The sequence below is a fragment of the Artemia franciscana genome, unplaced genomic scaffold (assembly GCF_032884065.1).
Source record: "Artemia franciscana unplaced genomic scaffold, ASM3288406v1 PGA_scaffold_58, whole genome shotgun sequence".
In the NCBI taxonomy this organism is placed as follows: Eukaryota; Metazoa; Arthropoda; class Branchiopoda; order Anostraca; family Artemiidae; genus Artemia; species Artemia franciscana.
In genome coordinates, this window is record NW_027062698.1 from 860,492 (window position 1) to 877,837 (window position 17,346).

A 17,346-nucleotide genomic window follows, 5' to 3' on the forward strand; every position below is an offset into this window, starting at 1 on the left:
ATATGGTAAGAGAATAGCAAAGAGTATCAAACTCAGCGCCGATCATAAAAATTGGTTCAAGGGAAACCTCAGAACAAAATTAACTTTATTACAGCGATTAGTTAAACAACGATTAGTGCATATTATTATTTTGTACAGTTAAAAAGACCGTAGTCCGTTAGAACTGTTCTCATGATGGTTTCGAACTATATTTCGCAAAACCTCTCTTTTTGTTTAAGATTGTCTTTTTTAGGAAATATATAAAATCTAACGAAACAGTTTTCACAAAAACAATTAGTATCATTGCCGGGGTGCCAATTAGAGGGGCAAATTCCTCCATCAAAATTCCAAATTTTACCCTTTTCATATCTTTATTTTTAAAAATTGGAAAATACCATACATATTTTTGAATTGGTGCTTCTGTTTCAAAGAATAAGTAAAAAAAATAATAATAAAATAAATGATGAATGGTTGCAAGTCACCGTCTTACATTAAAACGTTCAGTCTAGATTCGCTTAAATATCATCATTTTTATCACTTTCAAACGTCAATTTCATCACAACAAAATGTCTAGGTAAAAACATATTGTTTTTGTTTATGTTTTTTTTTTATTGCAAAGCATTATTATAATACTATGCGATAATATGATTGGAATTGGTATATCCAGGAATAATCTTGTTTTCAAAATAGGCTCTGCAGGTTTTGGCTTGTTGCTAAACCAGCAGTAGGCCTAGGTTACTAATTTGAAGGGTCCCTAAAGTCTCCAATGGTTCCTAAAATCACAGTGATCCTCGAAAAGTCTCTGAAGTCACTTTTTCACAATTTTCACCACTTTCCAGAATAACAGTATCATTACCTTCTTGGTTTTTGGTCTCATTGCTAGTTGATAGGTTTTTTATTGTCTGTGCTGTTAAATGGACATGTTTATGTAATCTTTATACTAAACAGATTAAAAAAAGTAATGCCATTTGGCCTGTGGGTGTATTTCTGTGTCAGTCTAAAAGGCTGTCTGAGTCCATTCAGTATCTTTTACTAGACAAACTGTATGAGTATATTTTATTTGGCCTATATTATATGATCATATTATATTAAGCTGTATTATTGGTAAAATTCTAGTTAATTGACTTCTTGCTGTCTTGGAAAGGGTTTAGGTTAGGAAAATGAGGGTTAGGAAATGAAAATTAGGAGTATGTCCCAAGAAGAAACTTTAAAGTACCTACCTCCACTCCTTCTCCCTCTAGAGGGTCCTGAAATTTGCCTGCATGACAGGTCTCTATACCTATTAAAATTTTGACAAAACAACATTTTACCTTAATTTTCAGTTACTGCTTTTTCTCTGCCTTTAGTTCTGAAAATGCAATTCCTGTTATTTGAGTAGTATTTTTGAGCCATATCATTTTTTTTTTAATTTGGGAAATGTATTTGCATATCTTTAAAACCTTATAAATTGGAATTGAGCAAAGTTATGAAGCTAAAAACAATTTTGTTATGCTTCAATTAAGCAGAAGATCTATTTTGCAAGGTTTCACTTTTATAGCACACATATTTTAAAGGTCATCAAAGGTCAGGGCCCTCTAGAGGGAGAAGGAGTAGAGGTAGTTACTTCAAAATACCTTCCTGGGACATACTTGAGTCTGTAGATTCATCCCTGAAAGTTTCATTTTCCTAACCTAAACCCTTTCTGAGATAGTAAGAAGTCAATTAACTAGAATTTTACCATATTATCTATCATTTATTGAATAGTTATTTGGCCTGAAGCCTGAAAGAGCAAATAAAAAGTAGGTTGTAAATATGAGCTAACAATTCAACCAATCAGAATACCTACTGCTGCCTGCAGGGCTCATGGACTAATTTGCTCTGCTCAATAGGTAATATTTACTCTTAAGAGTCACTATTCAACCAAATTTGTGTCACCAAGGTCTTCCCATAACCAAATAATCTTAGAACAAATTTAATATTAAACTGATCCATCAGAAGGCATTTCTTCAAATCAACAGAGCATAAACATAATATTTAACTAATTGCTCTGATTCACCAGTTCACTGGCTAGTTTCAACTCAAAATTGAAAGTGGATAATTAGCATTAATGGATATGCAAGTTTTTTCATAATCTTTTGACTTCCTACTATACAGAAATTACTAGTGATGACTGGAAATAGTATTTAAGATATAATTTCATTCATATTGTACAACCCCAACATTTTCCTTGGTTTCAAAACCCTGCCCACTTTATGCATTTTTAGTTTGCCCCATGGAGGAGGAGGGTTGACCAGAAATGGATATGCTTCTAGAATTAGCATTTCTAAGTGCTCTAAACTGGAAACTATGCTGCTTTACAGCATAGTTTCCAGTTTAGACAGCTTGCAATGAAACTAAACATTTACCAAAATTATATAAGGCCTGGAAGCAAAAATCTATATTTTTTTTTACATTCAAGAGTAGGATGGGACTGTCCTATATAAGGACTTATGTTCTTATTTTCATAAGGATGGGTTTCTAGGCTGGTTCATGCTTCAGCTTTGAAGTTTAAAGACCTTTTTATCTGGGCTCTCCTACATGATGAAACTGGGATGCCAGATCACCATGATAAGTATGTCTTCTATCATGATGTTACATTTACCATCATTTTATCACTGTTGCCAAACATCTTACAGCAGAATGGTGAACATAAAGGCCTACATAGCCAAAAAGATGACTGTTGTGGGACCCATCTTCTGATATGTAACAAGGATAGGAGCTATCCTAATTTGAAAAGTGTCATAGGTGCTAATCTTATTTGTGTCATAAGGGAGAGCAAATTTAGAATACAGTTTTTCCAAAAAAATGCACTGAACCAGCATCAGAAATTGATGCTGGAGAGAACTCTCATTGCCAAACTGGCCATCAAAGATTCACTGAATCCAAACTGTAAAAAAGTTGAATTGTATCCCATCTTCTATGAGATTTTGGTTTTGGTCCTATGCAAGGTCTACCCAATTAGGATATAAGAAATATCTTCAAAGCTTAGCTGCCAAGAAAGCTGAAGAGACTAAAGAAGAAGAGCATTATGCATTGAAAGAAAGCCTCAAAAATGATAAAGAATCCATAGTCGCATTAGAATATGATGTGGATAGGAAGAAATAAGAGCTGTATTTGAACAGTTTGAAGTAATATTATGGAAGAACTGACCAACAGTATTTGGTTCAGGTACAGGTCTCAAAGGATAATCTCTAAAAGCTCAACATGAAAAAAAAAACATGAAGGCAGCAGTTTGAGAGGTCAAATCAACTTTTGAAAAGAGAAAGCAGAAGTTAATCTCAAATGTTTTGAAAAAGTGGCAAAAAAAGCAATTTCACTGTTTTTTGTTGTTTTTATTTACTATTTACTCTTTTTTTATTGTTTAAAGTAGCCTTGTTGAATTAAATGTCCACTAAGTGAACATTGCTTGGCATCCCACTTATTCAGTTATTGACTTAAAAATTGATCCCTTTTTCTGACTACTAAAGTCTCTACTTTCAGTCCATTTTGTCTGCACAATCCCTATTAATGGGTCTCAGCCATCATTTTGAAAGCTTTTCAAAAATACCATTCACTTCTTAAGTTACTGACCACAAAATGAAGAAGAAAAGGTCAAAATTAGGAAGCTTTATTGGTAACACAACAATAAGGTAGAGGCACCAATGACTTGACAATGCAATTTTGGAACCACTGTTGAAATTTTCCTTCAAAACAGGATAATTCTGCTTAATCATGACTTGGAATACTATCTCATGAAGCTGTTGTTGTATTTTGACAATGCAAAACATGGACACTATATTCAATACACTCAGATAAGAAAAGAACATTCAATTCAATCAGTTTCCTGTTTTCAACACAAAATGAACTCCTAACAATTTTTTAGCTATATATTGTTCAAACTGTCAAAACTTGTTTTTCTTTTGCAACAAAATGTTAGGATCAGTACCAATGCATCAAGATACATCTGATCTTCTCTAAAATGTAGCCACATTGGCGTTTTCTTGATAAATTTCAATAAAAATGGCAGCTATTATTATTGACAAAACTATGTTTCCAGTGTCAAAAATTCTTGTCTGATGTAGTGGAATGCCAGGCAAACTAAAAATGTTCCTTCAGTCAAATTCAAACATAGATATTGGCTTCTATCATTAGATTCATTTCTTTTGAGAATATCTTGTAGTAACCTTGTCCAAACTTTCAACAGACAGCAACATGCCCTGTTGAAATATAGGTGACTCTGTCAAAACTTCACTGAATATGTAAAACAGATTAGAAACAATTGGTGTTGAAATTCAAGGGTCCTCTGGCAAAAACAGTTATTGAATTTATTGGTACTTTTTCAACAACAAGAGATTTTGATGATAATTATGTCTAATAATATGTCACATAAGAAAAGTTATTTTTTCAATTGTAGTTTTACATTCCATCATCTGGGAAAGTTTTTTCCATCATCCAAGGAGCTGCTGCTTGGCCTCATTCCATATTCATATTTTTAAGCATTTGACTTAGTTGATGAAAACATCCTAATTCGTTTATTACTGAATAACTTTGAAGTAGACCTAATAAAGTTTGTATATGTTTTCTTTCAAATAGGTCTCAATTTGTAAAATACAAAAATGTTCTCTCTGATCCCTTCCCTACTTGGTGTAGAACTCCTCAAGGAACCTTGTTAGGACAACTCTTATATCTAGTATTGATTAATGAAATTGGTAAGATTCCCTCAAAGGTGAAAACATGTAGATAACCTGCTGATCCTTGAAGTATGTCATGGAAATATCAAAAGTGACCCTATCAAACTTTTACCCATGTTTTGGACAAAGCTAAGAATTTACATATGGAAGTAAGTTCCACTAAGTCAACCATAATGACAATAAAATTCTTGAAATCCACTCCCTGTTTTTTTAGACCATATCCCGCCCAAAATGCTAGTGAAACATGTTGAACTCCTTTGTTTCACAAATTTTTAATGGATAAAGTTAAGAGATAGAAAATCCTTTGCCAAAATCATTACTCCTCCTCCTTTTTGCCCCAGTAGGTGGTCAGCTGGGCATAGCTTTATAACCTCCTGAAAACCAGTCATTTTAAGTAGATCTGGTTTTTGTGCTTGGGCTTTGTCAACTGCAATTACAGTAATATGGTTCAGTTTTGCTGTTGCTCCTAACCCAACTAATGTTTCAAAACTCAAATTTTCAGGAATTGCACAGGGGAAAACAGGGAAATGATACTTCTTTTTTTTATCAAACTCTTTTATGCCAGATTTCTTCAAAATAGCTTTATTCTGAGGCAACTTTGGTGGGGTGTAAGATACTTTTGCATTCCATATAATTCAAATATAGTTTCACACAGAAATAAGCCTATGGCTTTTTCTTTGTTGGAATAATAAAAGACAAGCCACATGGAATCAGGCAACAAATTTGGTCAAGTATAGCACCAAATTCCGGGGAGGCAGCTTTTTAAAAGATATTTGTGTTGTATGATCTTCTCCAAATATAAGTGTGTGTTACATCACTTTTGATTGTTGAGATGTATTTCTTTCCAAATTTAGTTGGTTCATATTTTTACATGAATAATGGTTAAAGTTCTAGTTGAGGAACTTTTTGCTATCCTGGAAAGCAGTTAAGATAGGCAAATGAAAATTTCAAAAATAAATTCCTTAAGTGGTTTTGTAAACATTGTATCAGTTGGAGCTCATTTGGTTGGAAGTCGGAGGTTTTAGTGCCCTTTTATGAGTCAAAAGTGAATGGAGGGTAATCAGCCACCCCCCCTAAGCCTATCATTCCCCAAAACACATGTGATCAAAATTATAAGAAAGCTATTTTGTTCAGCATTTTTGAAAGGTCCAGTAATTAGGTCTTTGGGCATGTCCACCTCCTCACAGTCCTCAGGACAAGGGCTGTAAGTTAGGCAATTCGTTCATTGTTTACACATAGTATATGTTATTGAGAAAGGTATGCATGTTCAAACTTCACTTATATGTTATTGAATTTTAGTATGTATTATTGATAAGGGTATGCATGTTTGAACTTTACTTTCCAAGAAGACAAAGGGCATTCACGTGAGCCTTTCAGAAAATGTCGAGGGTAGTGTTGAGCTAAATCAAAACACATCATGTGTATGGATTGTCAAAAGGGTGTAATACAGGAACAACTAAGTATATTAATTTGGAAAATTCAGGAAATAATAAGGGAGATGATCAAAAAGACAATACCTGCACGCCATCAATACTACTACAACTACCACCACTACTACTACCGCACTAATCCATTTACAGTTTTGAGGGAAATTTGAACTAAATCAACAGACGCTCTCTGCATGTACATTGTCAAATTTACATATCTCAAGGATGGATTTGGGTATTAAGTTGAAACATATGGCAAATACTTGAAAGGGAAAGATCATCTCACCAAAGGGCTGTATGTGTACACCACTGCTAATACTATTGTTACTGCTACATTTACTACTACTACCACTACTTGTAAGGCTAGGAGCATTGAGACAAAATTTCAATAAGTATATGAGCATGCAGGTTGTTAAAAGGACATATCAGTAATGTCATGCCAATTACATTAAGCTGAAACTTCAAGGACTTTATGAAAGGGATGTTCTACTGACAAGGCTTCAGGAGTGGTTGATGTTATATACTAAGTGAAACTTTCAGCATGTGTTGAAGGGGATGTTGAAGAAACCATAGGTGTTATTTGCTTACTGCTACAATGCTGCTACAACTACTGCTACTATGCAAGCTAAGGGTATTGAAATGAAGCTTTTAAGGAATATTGAGGCGGAGACGAACTAAATCAAAACAAACTACAAGCATGAGGACTTTCAAAAAGGTAATAAAACAATATCTGAAGCAGAACTTCTATTATTAAGATAGACTTTTAAGGGTAAATTGCAGAGGATTTTGAACTAGCCAGAAAGCACTATGTGTATACTTATAATACTACCTCTGCAGTTACAGTAACTAATAATGTTAAGGGCTTTAAGGTGAAAGTAGTTATAGGGAAAGTATAGGATGAGTTTCAAAAAAAAAAAAATATGTATGTATGTAGGTTTTCGAAAGGGCATATAAGCAATATCCTAGGCAGCACCACTCTTTAATTACTAGAAATATTATCAAAACTTGCAAAAAAGCTAATTCGAACCAAGATTAAAAGTTCTAGTGACTGTCTAAGAGTAAAAAGAGATTGGAGGGCAAGCAGCCCTTCTCTCAAGCCCATTCATTCTTCAAACACATCCATTCAAAATTTTGAGACAGCCATTTGGTTCAGCAAAGTAGAACAGTCTAGCAGCAATGTCTCTGGGGATATTGGGCATGTCAGCCCCCCGCAATTATGCAACTGGCCCATTATGCTTTAAAACTAAATGCTGGTTTAAAACAAAATCAAAAGGCATTGTGCTTATGGTTGCCAATAAGACACCTCAGCAATATATCGAGAACGACTGGGGCTAATAAGTTGAAACTTTTGGGGCTACTACTATCACTACTTCTGCTCATACAATTTAAATAAATAAAAAGAGTGTAAGTGTATCCAGTTTGTCAAAGAGCATAGATAGAATCTGTTGGGAATTATATTAAGTTTTATTCTTCAGTTCAACTTCAGGAGTTATGAAATTAAATTAATACCGTTTGTGTAATGATTAAAAATTTCTCCAAAATATAAATAGCAATCCAAACTATGGATTCTCATAGAAAAATTTAATATAAAAAAACAAGTTTTTTCAGCTGCAAGTAAGGAGCAACATTAAAACTGAAAATTAACTGAAATTATTCCATATATGAGGGGGACTGCCCCATGTTCTTTATGCTGAAGCTTTACTTTTTGTTACAATTATTTAAGGAAGGCTGCTCAACATACAAAGGCCATTGAATCTTAATGAGAAGTGATTTTAAAGAACTTTAAAACTTTAGTATCAACAGGAAGGGGCAGTCCCCTTAATATATGGGGTAATTTCTGTTTGCTTTAAGTTTTAATGTTGCTCCATACTTACAGTTGAAAAGCCTATTTATTTATTTAATCTCTCACCATGTTTCAAATCATGCGAGGAAATCTGTTTTCCTCCGAAAAAAATTTCAACTATAGCTGTGAGTTGTCCACCAGGCTTTTCCTACGTATTATAATATATATGAAGATCATTTATCAGTATTTTGAGACTTCCTGGCCCTTGGAAAGTCTTTCCCATCTTTTCTTGAACTGACCCTGTTATTGGAACACCTTTTCCAACAATAATACCAACCTAATAAATGGGGTAATTTCTGTTTGCTTTAAGTTTTAATGTTGCTCCATACTTACAGTTGAAAAGCCTATTTATTTATTTAATTTCTCACTGTGTTTCAAATCATGCCAGGAAATCTGTTTTCCTCCGAAAAAAAATTTAACTATAGCTGTGAGTTGTCCACCAGGCTTTTCCTAAGTATTATAATATATATGAAGATCATTTATCAGTATTTGAGACTTCCTTGGAAAGTCTTTTCCATCTTTTCTTGAACTGATCCTGTTGTTGGAACACCTTTTCCAACCATAATATCTACATAACGTACACAATTAAGCGGATTAATAATACATTTTTAGGTTCTACACCCTACCCCATCCCCTCCCCCCAATGTACTTACAAATTGCTCTAGTTCCCTCGGCATGTTGAATCGCCAAGACTGAATGCAAAACAGACACAATCCATTATGACGATGTTAATTAAACCTTTTTGTTTGTTATTTTTGCCTAATTTATTTCAAATTTGCCATCCATGATATTGATCAGACTATGTAAATGCTAAGAATGTTATTTTAAGGAATCTAAAGGAAAGCAGGCAATGCCTGTTCTATGGTCTGAAAGTTTCATATTTCTGTCAAATATCTCTTTCCTTCCATTGCTTGAAAAATATAAATAAAGTGCTTCCCATCCCTTTGGCATTTCTTGTACAGTACAAAAAAATCGTATTCAAAGAAAACATATGTATATAAAGGAGTGAAGAAAAAAAAATATTGTGATGTTAAATTTCATGCTGAATAAATGTACAAGTTTTGGGTAGTTTAACTCTTGTTTTTAACGTTTTAATTTTTATATTTGTAGTTCCTCTGATTCAGAAAGCAGTGTTCAAGAAGTGCAAGAGGATAAAATTGAACTCAATAAAAGACAAGTTAACAGTGATAGTGAGGATTCAGTTTCCAGCAAAGAAGCCCATAAAAAGTCTAGAAAACTGAAAAAGTCTAAGAAAAGGCTAAAGAAGGCTGAAAAGCATAAAAAGCAGAAGAAGAAACATAAGAAGCATAAACATGCTTCTAGTGATGAAAGTGATAGCTTGCAAAAAAAGCATAAAAAGAAGAAAAAGAAAGAGGCAAAGAGGAAGGCAAGTGATTATGAAAGTGAAGATGAAACTCCCAAAAAGAAGAAAAAATTAAAAGATGAAAACAAACATAAAGCTGGGAAGAATCATGATGTCAAAAGTCTTATTGATACAATAATCAAAGAAGCTGACGCCAATGAAAACGCAAATGGTCACACAAATGGTGAAGCAAGCAGAGAAATGTCAGTTGAGGATAGGGAACTAGAGGAACTTATGAGGCAAAAGGTTTGTACCTTAAAATACCACTGTATACTATAATTAAATAAATTTATGCTTAAGGAAATTGAGCTTCAATAGATTTGTCTTCTTTTCTTCTTTTTTTTAGCATGATAGGTGAGCTTTTTGGAAAAACTTGTGCAACTCTATTTATCGAATCTCCAAGCTTTAAGTACCAGACCCATCGAGTGACTCTAATTTTGCAAGCATTCAGAAAGTTTTTTCCCTCCCCCTCTTCCATTAAAGAAATAATAACCAGCTAAAAATTCCAAAAATTAGCTAAATAGAGACTGATTGGCTGTTAAACACAAGGTTTTCGAGAAGGCAGTCAAAGATTAATTGATATGTAATTTTTTAAGAACAATTATTGACTTTTAAGGAATGAACTGGTTTTTTTTTCTGTGTAACGTTTTTTGAAGTTGGCACATTCTGTAAGCCCAATATGCTGTTAGTTCTCAACCTATATCGTTTATACATCTTTTTTTTCTGCAAAATAACAGATGGCTAGGATAGGCTAACCATTGCTTTCCCCCAGGAAGTTATTTTTAGATGGATATATAGTGCTTAACGAGTATGTTTTCTCAAGTATATATTTTCAGACATTTTCTTCTTCAAGTAATTAGAGTTGGCTGTATGACAATATATTTGTCTTTGTTGTGAAAAATTCGAGAATTCTTCACAAGGAACTGACTGGATGTGCCTATAAAAATGTGTTGGATAGTCTAAGATGCACTTGACAATGAAGTATAGCCTAATGACTAGCAGTTATTTTTTCTAACCCTAAGTTTCCTAATAATTTATATCTAGGCCCTGTGATCTCATCTTTTTTTAATCCATTAATTTTCTTTTCTTGGAAACTGGAAAGGTAGTTTTCGTTTTTTCTTGGAGAATTTTTTTGCAAAGTGTCCCATATTTTAGATGGAAGGCTTGTTTTGTTATCTATGTTGTTTAACTTTTAGCTACAGCATTTTCCTTTCTTATTTACCTTTTCATGTTGAAATAGTCCAGTGAGGTTCACTCCTCACACAATTTTTCTTCTTCTTTAGATTTGTTTTATGGAAAACAGGTCGTTTGGGGTTGGGGTGGCAGGATGTCACAAAGAGCAATTTAAGGAAAAATGGGAATTTCCCTGGAGGGTGTAAAGAGGGAGGCTTAGAGTAGATTGGGATGGAGGAGTGTGTAGCTGTGTTGGCCTAAGATTGCTTGGTGCTGTGGTAAGTCGTTAGTAGTAGTAGTTGTAGTACTGTGTGACCCATCTAGATTAAAATTCTTGTCAAATCCAAAGATTAATTTTCTGGAAAAAAAAATAATAATAATGGCTTCCTTCTGATTACCCCCTCTTACAGTGTGTCCCTCTATAAAATTAAGTATTTTCCTTTAAAATCATTTTATTCTATTTAGTATTAAATATAAAAAAACAGGTTTTTTTTTAACTGCAAGTAAGGAGCGACACTAAAGCTTAAACGAACAGAAATTTATTCTGTATATGAAAGGGGTCGTCCCCTCTGCAACGCCTCTCTCTTCGCGCTAAAGTTTGACTCTTTCTCTCAACTCTACTTTTTAAAACAATAAAAAAAATTTGCGTAAAAAGTGAGGCGTTTTGGAGGGGACAACCCCTTTCATATACGGAATAATTTCTGTTCGTTTTAAGTTTTAGTGTTGCTCCTTACTTGCAGTTAAAAAACTCTTTTGTTTTATTTAATATCTGAACTTTTTGAATTAATGTATGTTTTGATTTTGGCTAACTGCACTCAGATTTTGTAAACTTTTGAACTAGATTGCTCTTAGTAATGCTGGCAGCAATTCCATTTTAAATTTCACTGGTAAGTATTCAATATTTTGCTTTAAAGATGTTGTATTGATTGGGATTCAGGTGGGCACCAAAGCGTTGTCAGTAGACGTGCTACTGATGAGCCATTAATGCTTGTATTATTTACATCTGACTTCTGTATAGTTTTTTCTGAAAGGAAGATGTTGTATTGATTGGGATTCAGGTGGGCACCCAGCGTTGTCTGTAGACATACTATTGATGAATCATTAGATCTTGTATGATTTGCATCCGACTGCTGTATAGCTATTTCCGAAAGGAAAAAGTATTTTCTGAAATAATTTTTCAATTGGACCCTTGCAGAATGGTTAAATAACGGTCGAATCACTTTGGTTATGTATCTACCTTTTTACAGTTACTAAGTTTTAAATTCAAAGCTTCCAACATTTTTCAACAACAAAAAACAAACTAAACATGCAATGAATTTGAGGCCTATTGCTCTATTGGTTCAATCCCTGCTGTTACCAACAATTGATAGTAAAAAAAAAAGTGATTCTAACTGTTTATGGAAACCTTAATATATATATATATAATGTGTCTAGAGCCAGACGAAAAGAGGATTTCCCCAAATAGGTCAGTAGGATCTTGTAAAGAAAGATTTAAGGGAAATGGGCAGTTCTTGGGAGGGTATAAAGATACCCTCATTGGGTATTGAATGGATTGTGATGGAGAAGTGTGCGCTGTGTTGGCCTCAGTTAGCTTGATGTTGCAGTGAGTTGTTAGTAGAAGTAGTAGTGTCACTATCCTGATCTGTTGATGGGGAGATAGGTGGGATCATCTCCCTTCCTGAAAATGGTCTAGAAGAGAACCTAACAAAATCCAAGAATAGGTAAATCATTTTCAAAGTAGGGTGTGTATCTTCTTTATCAATTATCTCTGATGTTGTTTTTTTTTTTTCATTTTATTTGTTTGGTAATTTATAATGCATATCTTTATCTAAATTTTTCTGTATCAAGAGTTTATTTTGTTGTTTTTTTGTCACACAAGGGGAAGTTCCATGAGATCCATTCCGTTTGTAAGTGAATTGCATTTTGAAAGAAGCTCTAGCATTAGTGGTCAATGCCGTGAATTTTCTTTGGGGTGGGTATGAGCAGTGTCGGCAACTCATTTTTAAACTATCTTGGTAAATGCAGATCATTTTAAACCCAAGACAAAAAAAAAACAAAAACAAAAAGACTAAAAAGTAGTTTCTGGCAATATTTTCTTGAAACGTCCTTTGGACTTATTTTGCAAGGATTCACCCTATATGCTCTCTTGTAATAGAAATCCAGTCTTGGTTTATATTTTTTACCCATTTATAAACTTTAAATGATAATGGCTGTGTGTGTCCCTATCTCCTGTATCTACTTTGTATGTGGGTATAATATGGGTATATTTTCCATTAATTTGAAGTAACTTTGCAGGCGCTACTACAAGCCCAAATTGGTGCCTTTGAGTCTGATGAGGAAAGTGTTGTATCAACTCCTCTTAAAGAAAAAGTACATGCTAAAAAATTGTCCAAATCGGAGGAAAAAGAAAAGCGAGATGAATCCCAGTCAGAGAAAGTCTCTCCTAGAAAAGATAAAAGTAAGAGAGAAAAAAGTAAGGAAAGAAGAAAAGATGAAGCGAAAACAAAAAAGAAACCTGCAAACGATATAGTTGTAGTTGAGGAAAAGAGGGCAAAGGAAGAAAAAAGATATCGACATGAAAGTGAAGAACGTGTTGTAGTTGTATCTAAAACGGACAGGCCAAAGTCGCCAAGACGACCTGATTCTCGAGAAAGAAGATTTAACACAAAGGATCAGTATGACCGAGATAGATTTGATCGCCGTGAACGTGATAGACCCTATGATTATAGGGATAGACGGGGAGATTATCACCGAAATAGAGGGGATCTAAGGCAAAGAGGATATGGATATGATAGATATCGGGGTGGAAGAGGAGATGGTAGAAGGTACGATAGAGGAGATGATAGACAACGAAGGGATTATGAAAGGTAAGCGGATTTTTTCAGCAAAGATTATTTATTTAAAAGTAACTTATTATCAGCCTTTGAACACTTCTTTGACTTTTAGCATCTATGTAAGCTTGTGTTTGCATCGATTTAGTGATGAGTCTTATTCAAATCATTATTAGGAGCATAGAATAAAAAGTTGATGAAATTAAAAATTAAAGTTTTTTGGCATTTCAATTAAGCATGTTTGACCTAAAAAAGACATGACGAATTAGTTTTTGCTAGAATTTTTGATGAACTTTGGGGTTTCTCCTTTCTAAGTAATGATATTAGAAAGTTATCCCACAGCAAGAAAATAAATTTATGAGCTAAGAGAAATAAAACTGTATATTTAACACTGGTCAATGCTCTCTGAAAAACTGATGAACGTGTATCGTGTCAGGTTTTTAGAACATAAATTTTGAAGGAAATTAATCCATTTTTAAAATTTTGAGAGATGTGCGAATTGTCCGTTGCGTTACCCAATGGAAGATAATCGGATAATGACTGCTCAAAAAGAAGTAAAACATGATTCATTGAAAAAACGTTCTTGGTCCAAAAGTGGGCCTCTGGCCCCTCTTCCCCTTTCTCCCTCCTATGATTGCTTTTGGCAAAGAGGCAGGCATATACCATAGCTTAGAGCCAGAATCATGCAAATATCTTTAAGATTGAAATATGTAAGATTGAAGAGCCAAAGTAGGACATGGGTATCCCCTCTCCTCCCACTCCATCCTATTGCTAATTGTTTAGGAGACAGGCAGGCATGTTGCACCTTTTTTGAAGTGGAATCACATACAGATGGAAAATCTGTATTGACGGAGACACAAACTGGACCCTTAGGTCTTTTATCCCCCCTTTCCCTCCTCAGCCTGTCCAATGCTAAATTCTTAACAGTCGGATATGCTTTTTACTCCTTATTGGGAAGGATTCACACAGTAATTTTCAATCTTATAATCAGTGAACAACCCCTCCCCCGCCAGGGCGTTGCTAGAGGGCAGGGGGCAAATGTCCCACAGGAGAAATGGGTAGGAAAATCGGCTCTAATTTTGCCCCCCCTCAAGGATTTTGAAGAAATTACGCCAATAACAACCCCCCCCCTCCCCAACAACTCACATGCTTTCACCACCTCCAATTTGGTAGAAGAAAAGTAGACATATTGCAGCTTATTTGAAGTGGAATCACACATGATTTTGTATCTGCATAGATTTAAAATGGAGACATTACTTCTCCATCGGCATTTTTGATGTTTGTAAAGAGCTTAAAAATAAATTATTATTATTATTATTGATGGATACATGGAGAACCGAAATGAGACAATTGTTCATTCAAAATATTTCTCCTCCAACTTTTGAATGAGGAATTAGGCACATACGACCTTGTTTGTATAAAAAATATATAATGGTTTCAATCTGTATAATTTCAGGTACAACATCGGTCCAAGTTCTCTTAAAGATGCCCTCCCCTACACTGTAAGAATTTTTTTGTTTATATGATTGGAAGCACAAGGTGGACTCACGAATCCTTCAATATCGTCTCCTGTTGTTAACTTTTCAGGAGCGTTGTAAGGAGGTACTTTTGTTTTACTAGTTGGTTGAAATTCATTGAGCAAGCACCCTACATCAGGAACATGAGAATGATGATTTTCAGAGGCTTTTTTTCCTTCCTCTACCTCGATTCTGCTTGAAATTAACAGTGCTAGTATTTTGGGGGGCAAGGGAACAGAGCAGATGGATTTCCAGAGGCACTTGCCACTTATGAGTCCTATCTCTCTTATGTACTAAAGTGCTCACATTCACTTGAAGTTTAATAAGAGGGTACTTGCAACCCAGGAGATGAAATTTCTTTTGCCTATTGAAATTAACAGCCCAGGTACTAGATGGCTTTACAGTTCTCATTCGCTGGGAGGATGACTCCTCTGTTGCAAAGAATGACTTGTAAGCTAGAATCGTAAAGCTTGTTTTCTCTTCAGTGACAAGGGTTTATTGGGGGTTGCAATGACCACTATTACTGCAGGTTTGTTAGCTACCAGTGTTCGCAACTGTGAGTACCATACTCCAACATATATTACCATGTGAGGATGTTAGGGCCCATTTAAGAAAGTCCTGCTACGGATACAAATAATTCGTTCAAAGTCTACTTCTTCTTATTGGCCAACATTTTCAGCCTTTGATTTCCCAGCCATATATCAGCAAAAGAAGACCACTACTCTGATAATCCACTACTACTGACCCTACTGAAGACCACTATTGAGACTCGTCTCTGACCACTTTCCCCCAACCTAGCTTGGGTTAAGGAATAATCACTCATAATGTATATTGGAAAAATCACTTTTAATTATCTAGCCAAAAAAAGGACTAAAACATGAACTAGCTTCAAAACACATACACGAAAACAAAGTAAACTTGCCTCTTTTGGAAAGGGATCAGGGAAAAGTAGCTGTCGTGTTTTTCTTTTTCGTAAGTCAATTTGCCAACATCCGCGGAATAAGGCCAGTGAAATCCAATTAAGACTGCTAGCATGGTGATTCACACTTAAGAAATGTTCACAAAGAATATCAATGCATTAAGCCAGTGTATTTAAGCTTTAAAAATTGAGACACTTAAAGAGCAGCAAAACGTTAAATGTTCAAGAGCAGCAAAACATTATATGTTCAAGAGTTCCAGTTCCAAAAATTGTAGGGAGGTATATGGACTAACAACAAGTCCTTTCACCTCTTTGACTTCTTCTTTAGAAAAACTAGCTACTGGAAGCGCTATTCTCCTCCAGTCTGCGAACAATGGATATATACGATTATGAACAATAATATACTGTTATTGATTGTGGGAAGTGCGAGTACCTGAGCTACCTGTCCCCAGCAGTTTAAGGCACTAGGCCGGCCGGTACCAATACGGCTCTTCCTACTCATTCCCGCTCTCTTCTGCACAATCATGATAATCGTGCATAACTATGCACGATGATTCTGCAAAACTATGGATAAATCGCGTCCCTTTAAAAATTGACTTCTTCAAGCTTTAATCCTTATTAAACCATATTTCTCTTCTTTAAGGTATCAATTGCTGCCTTAAATATCTTACGATCAATTTCCCATGGCAGGTTAGAATCCAGGATAGCTGTATAAGTATTTGGAATCTTAGCCAAGGAGTAGAAACGCTTAAGAGCAACAGTCTCCTCACTCTGAGCCTGGCAATCAAATAAAATATGCTGGATTGTTTCCTCTGTTGAAAAGCAGATTCGGCATAAAGGGGAATGATGTAGCTTCCAATTAAATAACAAGCTATTTAGAAGTAGGGCACCTGATTTCAGCTGGTAATATAGCACTGTATTTAATCTTGTATGAAATGGAGATAACATTAATGTACTGTGATTAACTTTGGATCTTTGCCTGATTTGCGTGAATTGAGGTCAGAGGAAGGACTAGGAGATAACATGGAAGCCTTTGCTGCTAGAGAATCAGCCATATCATTATATTTTATACCTTTATGACTAGGAACATGTTGAAAATAAACTTCATTTTCCTTGATCTTAAGATTAAGAAGCTGTCTTCTAATATTATATAAATCTTTGTCATTAGCAATTCTGTTAATATTTTGGATCAGTAGTAATGCTGATTTAGAGTCGGAGAGACAGAGTATATTTTCAAATTCAATGTTATAATTTATAAGAGCATCCAAGGCCAGGCAGATGGCACATAATTCAGAAGACAAGATAGAACATCCCAATGGGAGAGGAGAATAAATATTCAAATTCAGGGATGGGATACATGCTCCTGCTCCAGATCTTTCCCTCTGGACGGATCCATCAGTATATATTTTTCTATAGTTGGGGTAAGCCTTTGAGATGTGTTAAGCCAAAATAGTCTGGATCTCATAATTAGGAATCAAATCTTTACTAATAGAGATAAGTTCTACTTGACAGCTTGGAGGACTCGTTTCCCATGGGGGGGGACTCAGTAAAGGGATATGCATAAAGCGAATGTTGATTCCAGTTTGGGACCTCCAGTTGAAACTGA

The 17,346-nt window shown here is 34.8% G+C and overlaps 1 protein-coding gene across 1 annotated transcript in view; it reads left to right on the forward strand.

Moving 5' to 3' along the window:
- The first annotated feature begins 446 nt into the window (after positions 1-446).
- The window catches only part of LOC136042040 (uncharacterized), a 73,683-nt gene continuing 56,783 nt past the window's right edge, over positions 447-17,346 (forward strand). The window contains exons 1-3 of the mRNA XM_065726899.1: positions 447-553; positions 9,048-9,546; positions 12,769-13,340. Of these exons, the coding sequence (XP_065582971.1) occupies positions 546-553; positions 9,048-9,546; positions 12,769-13,340 (1,079 nt within the window). The 5' untranslated portion in view covers positions 447-545. The remainder of the gene's footprint in view (positions 554-9,047; positions 9,547-12,768; positions 13,341-17,346) is intronic.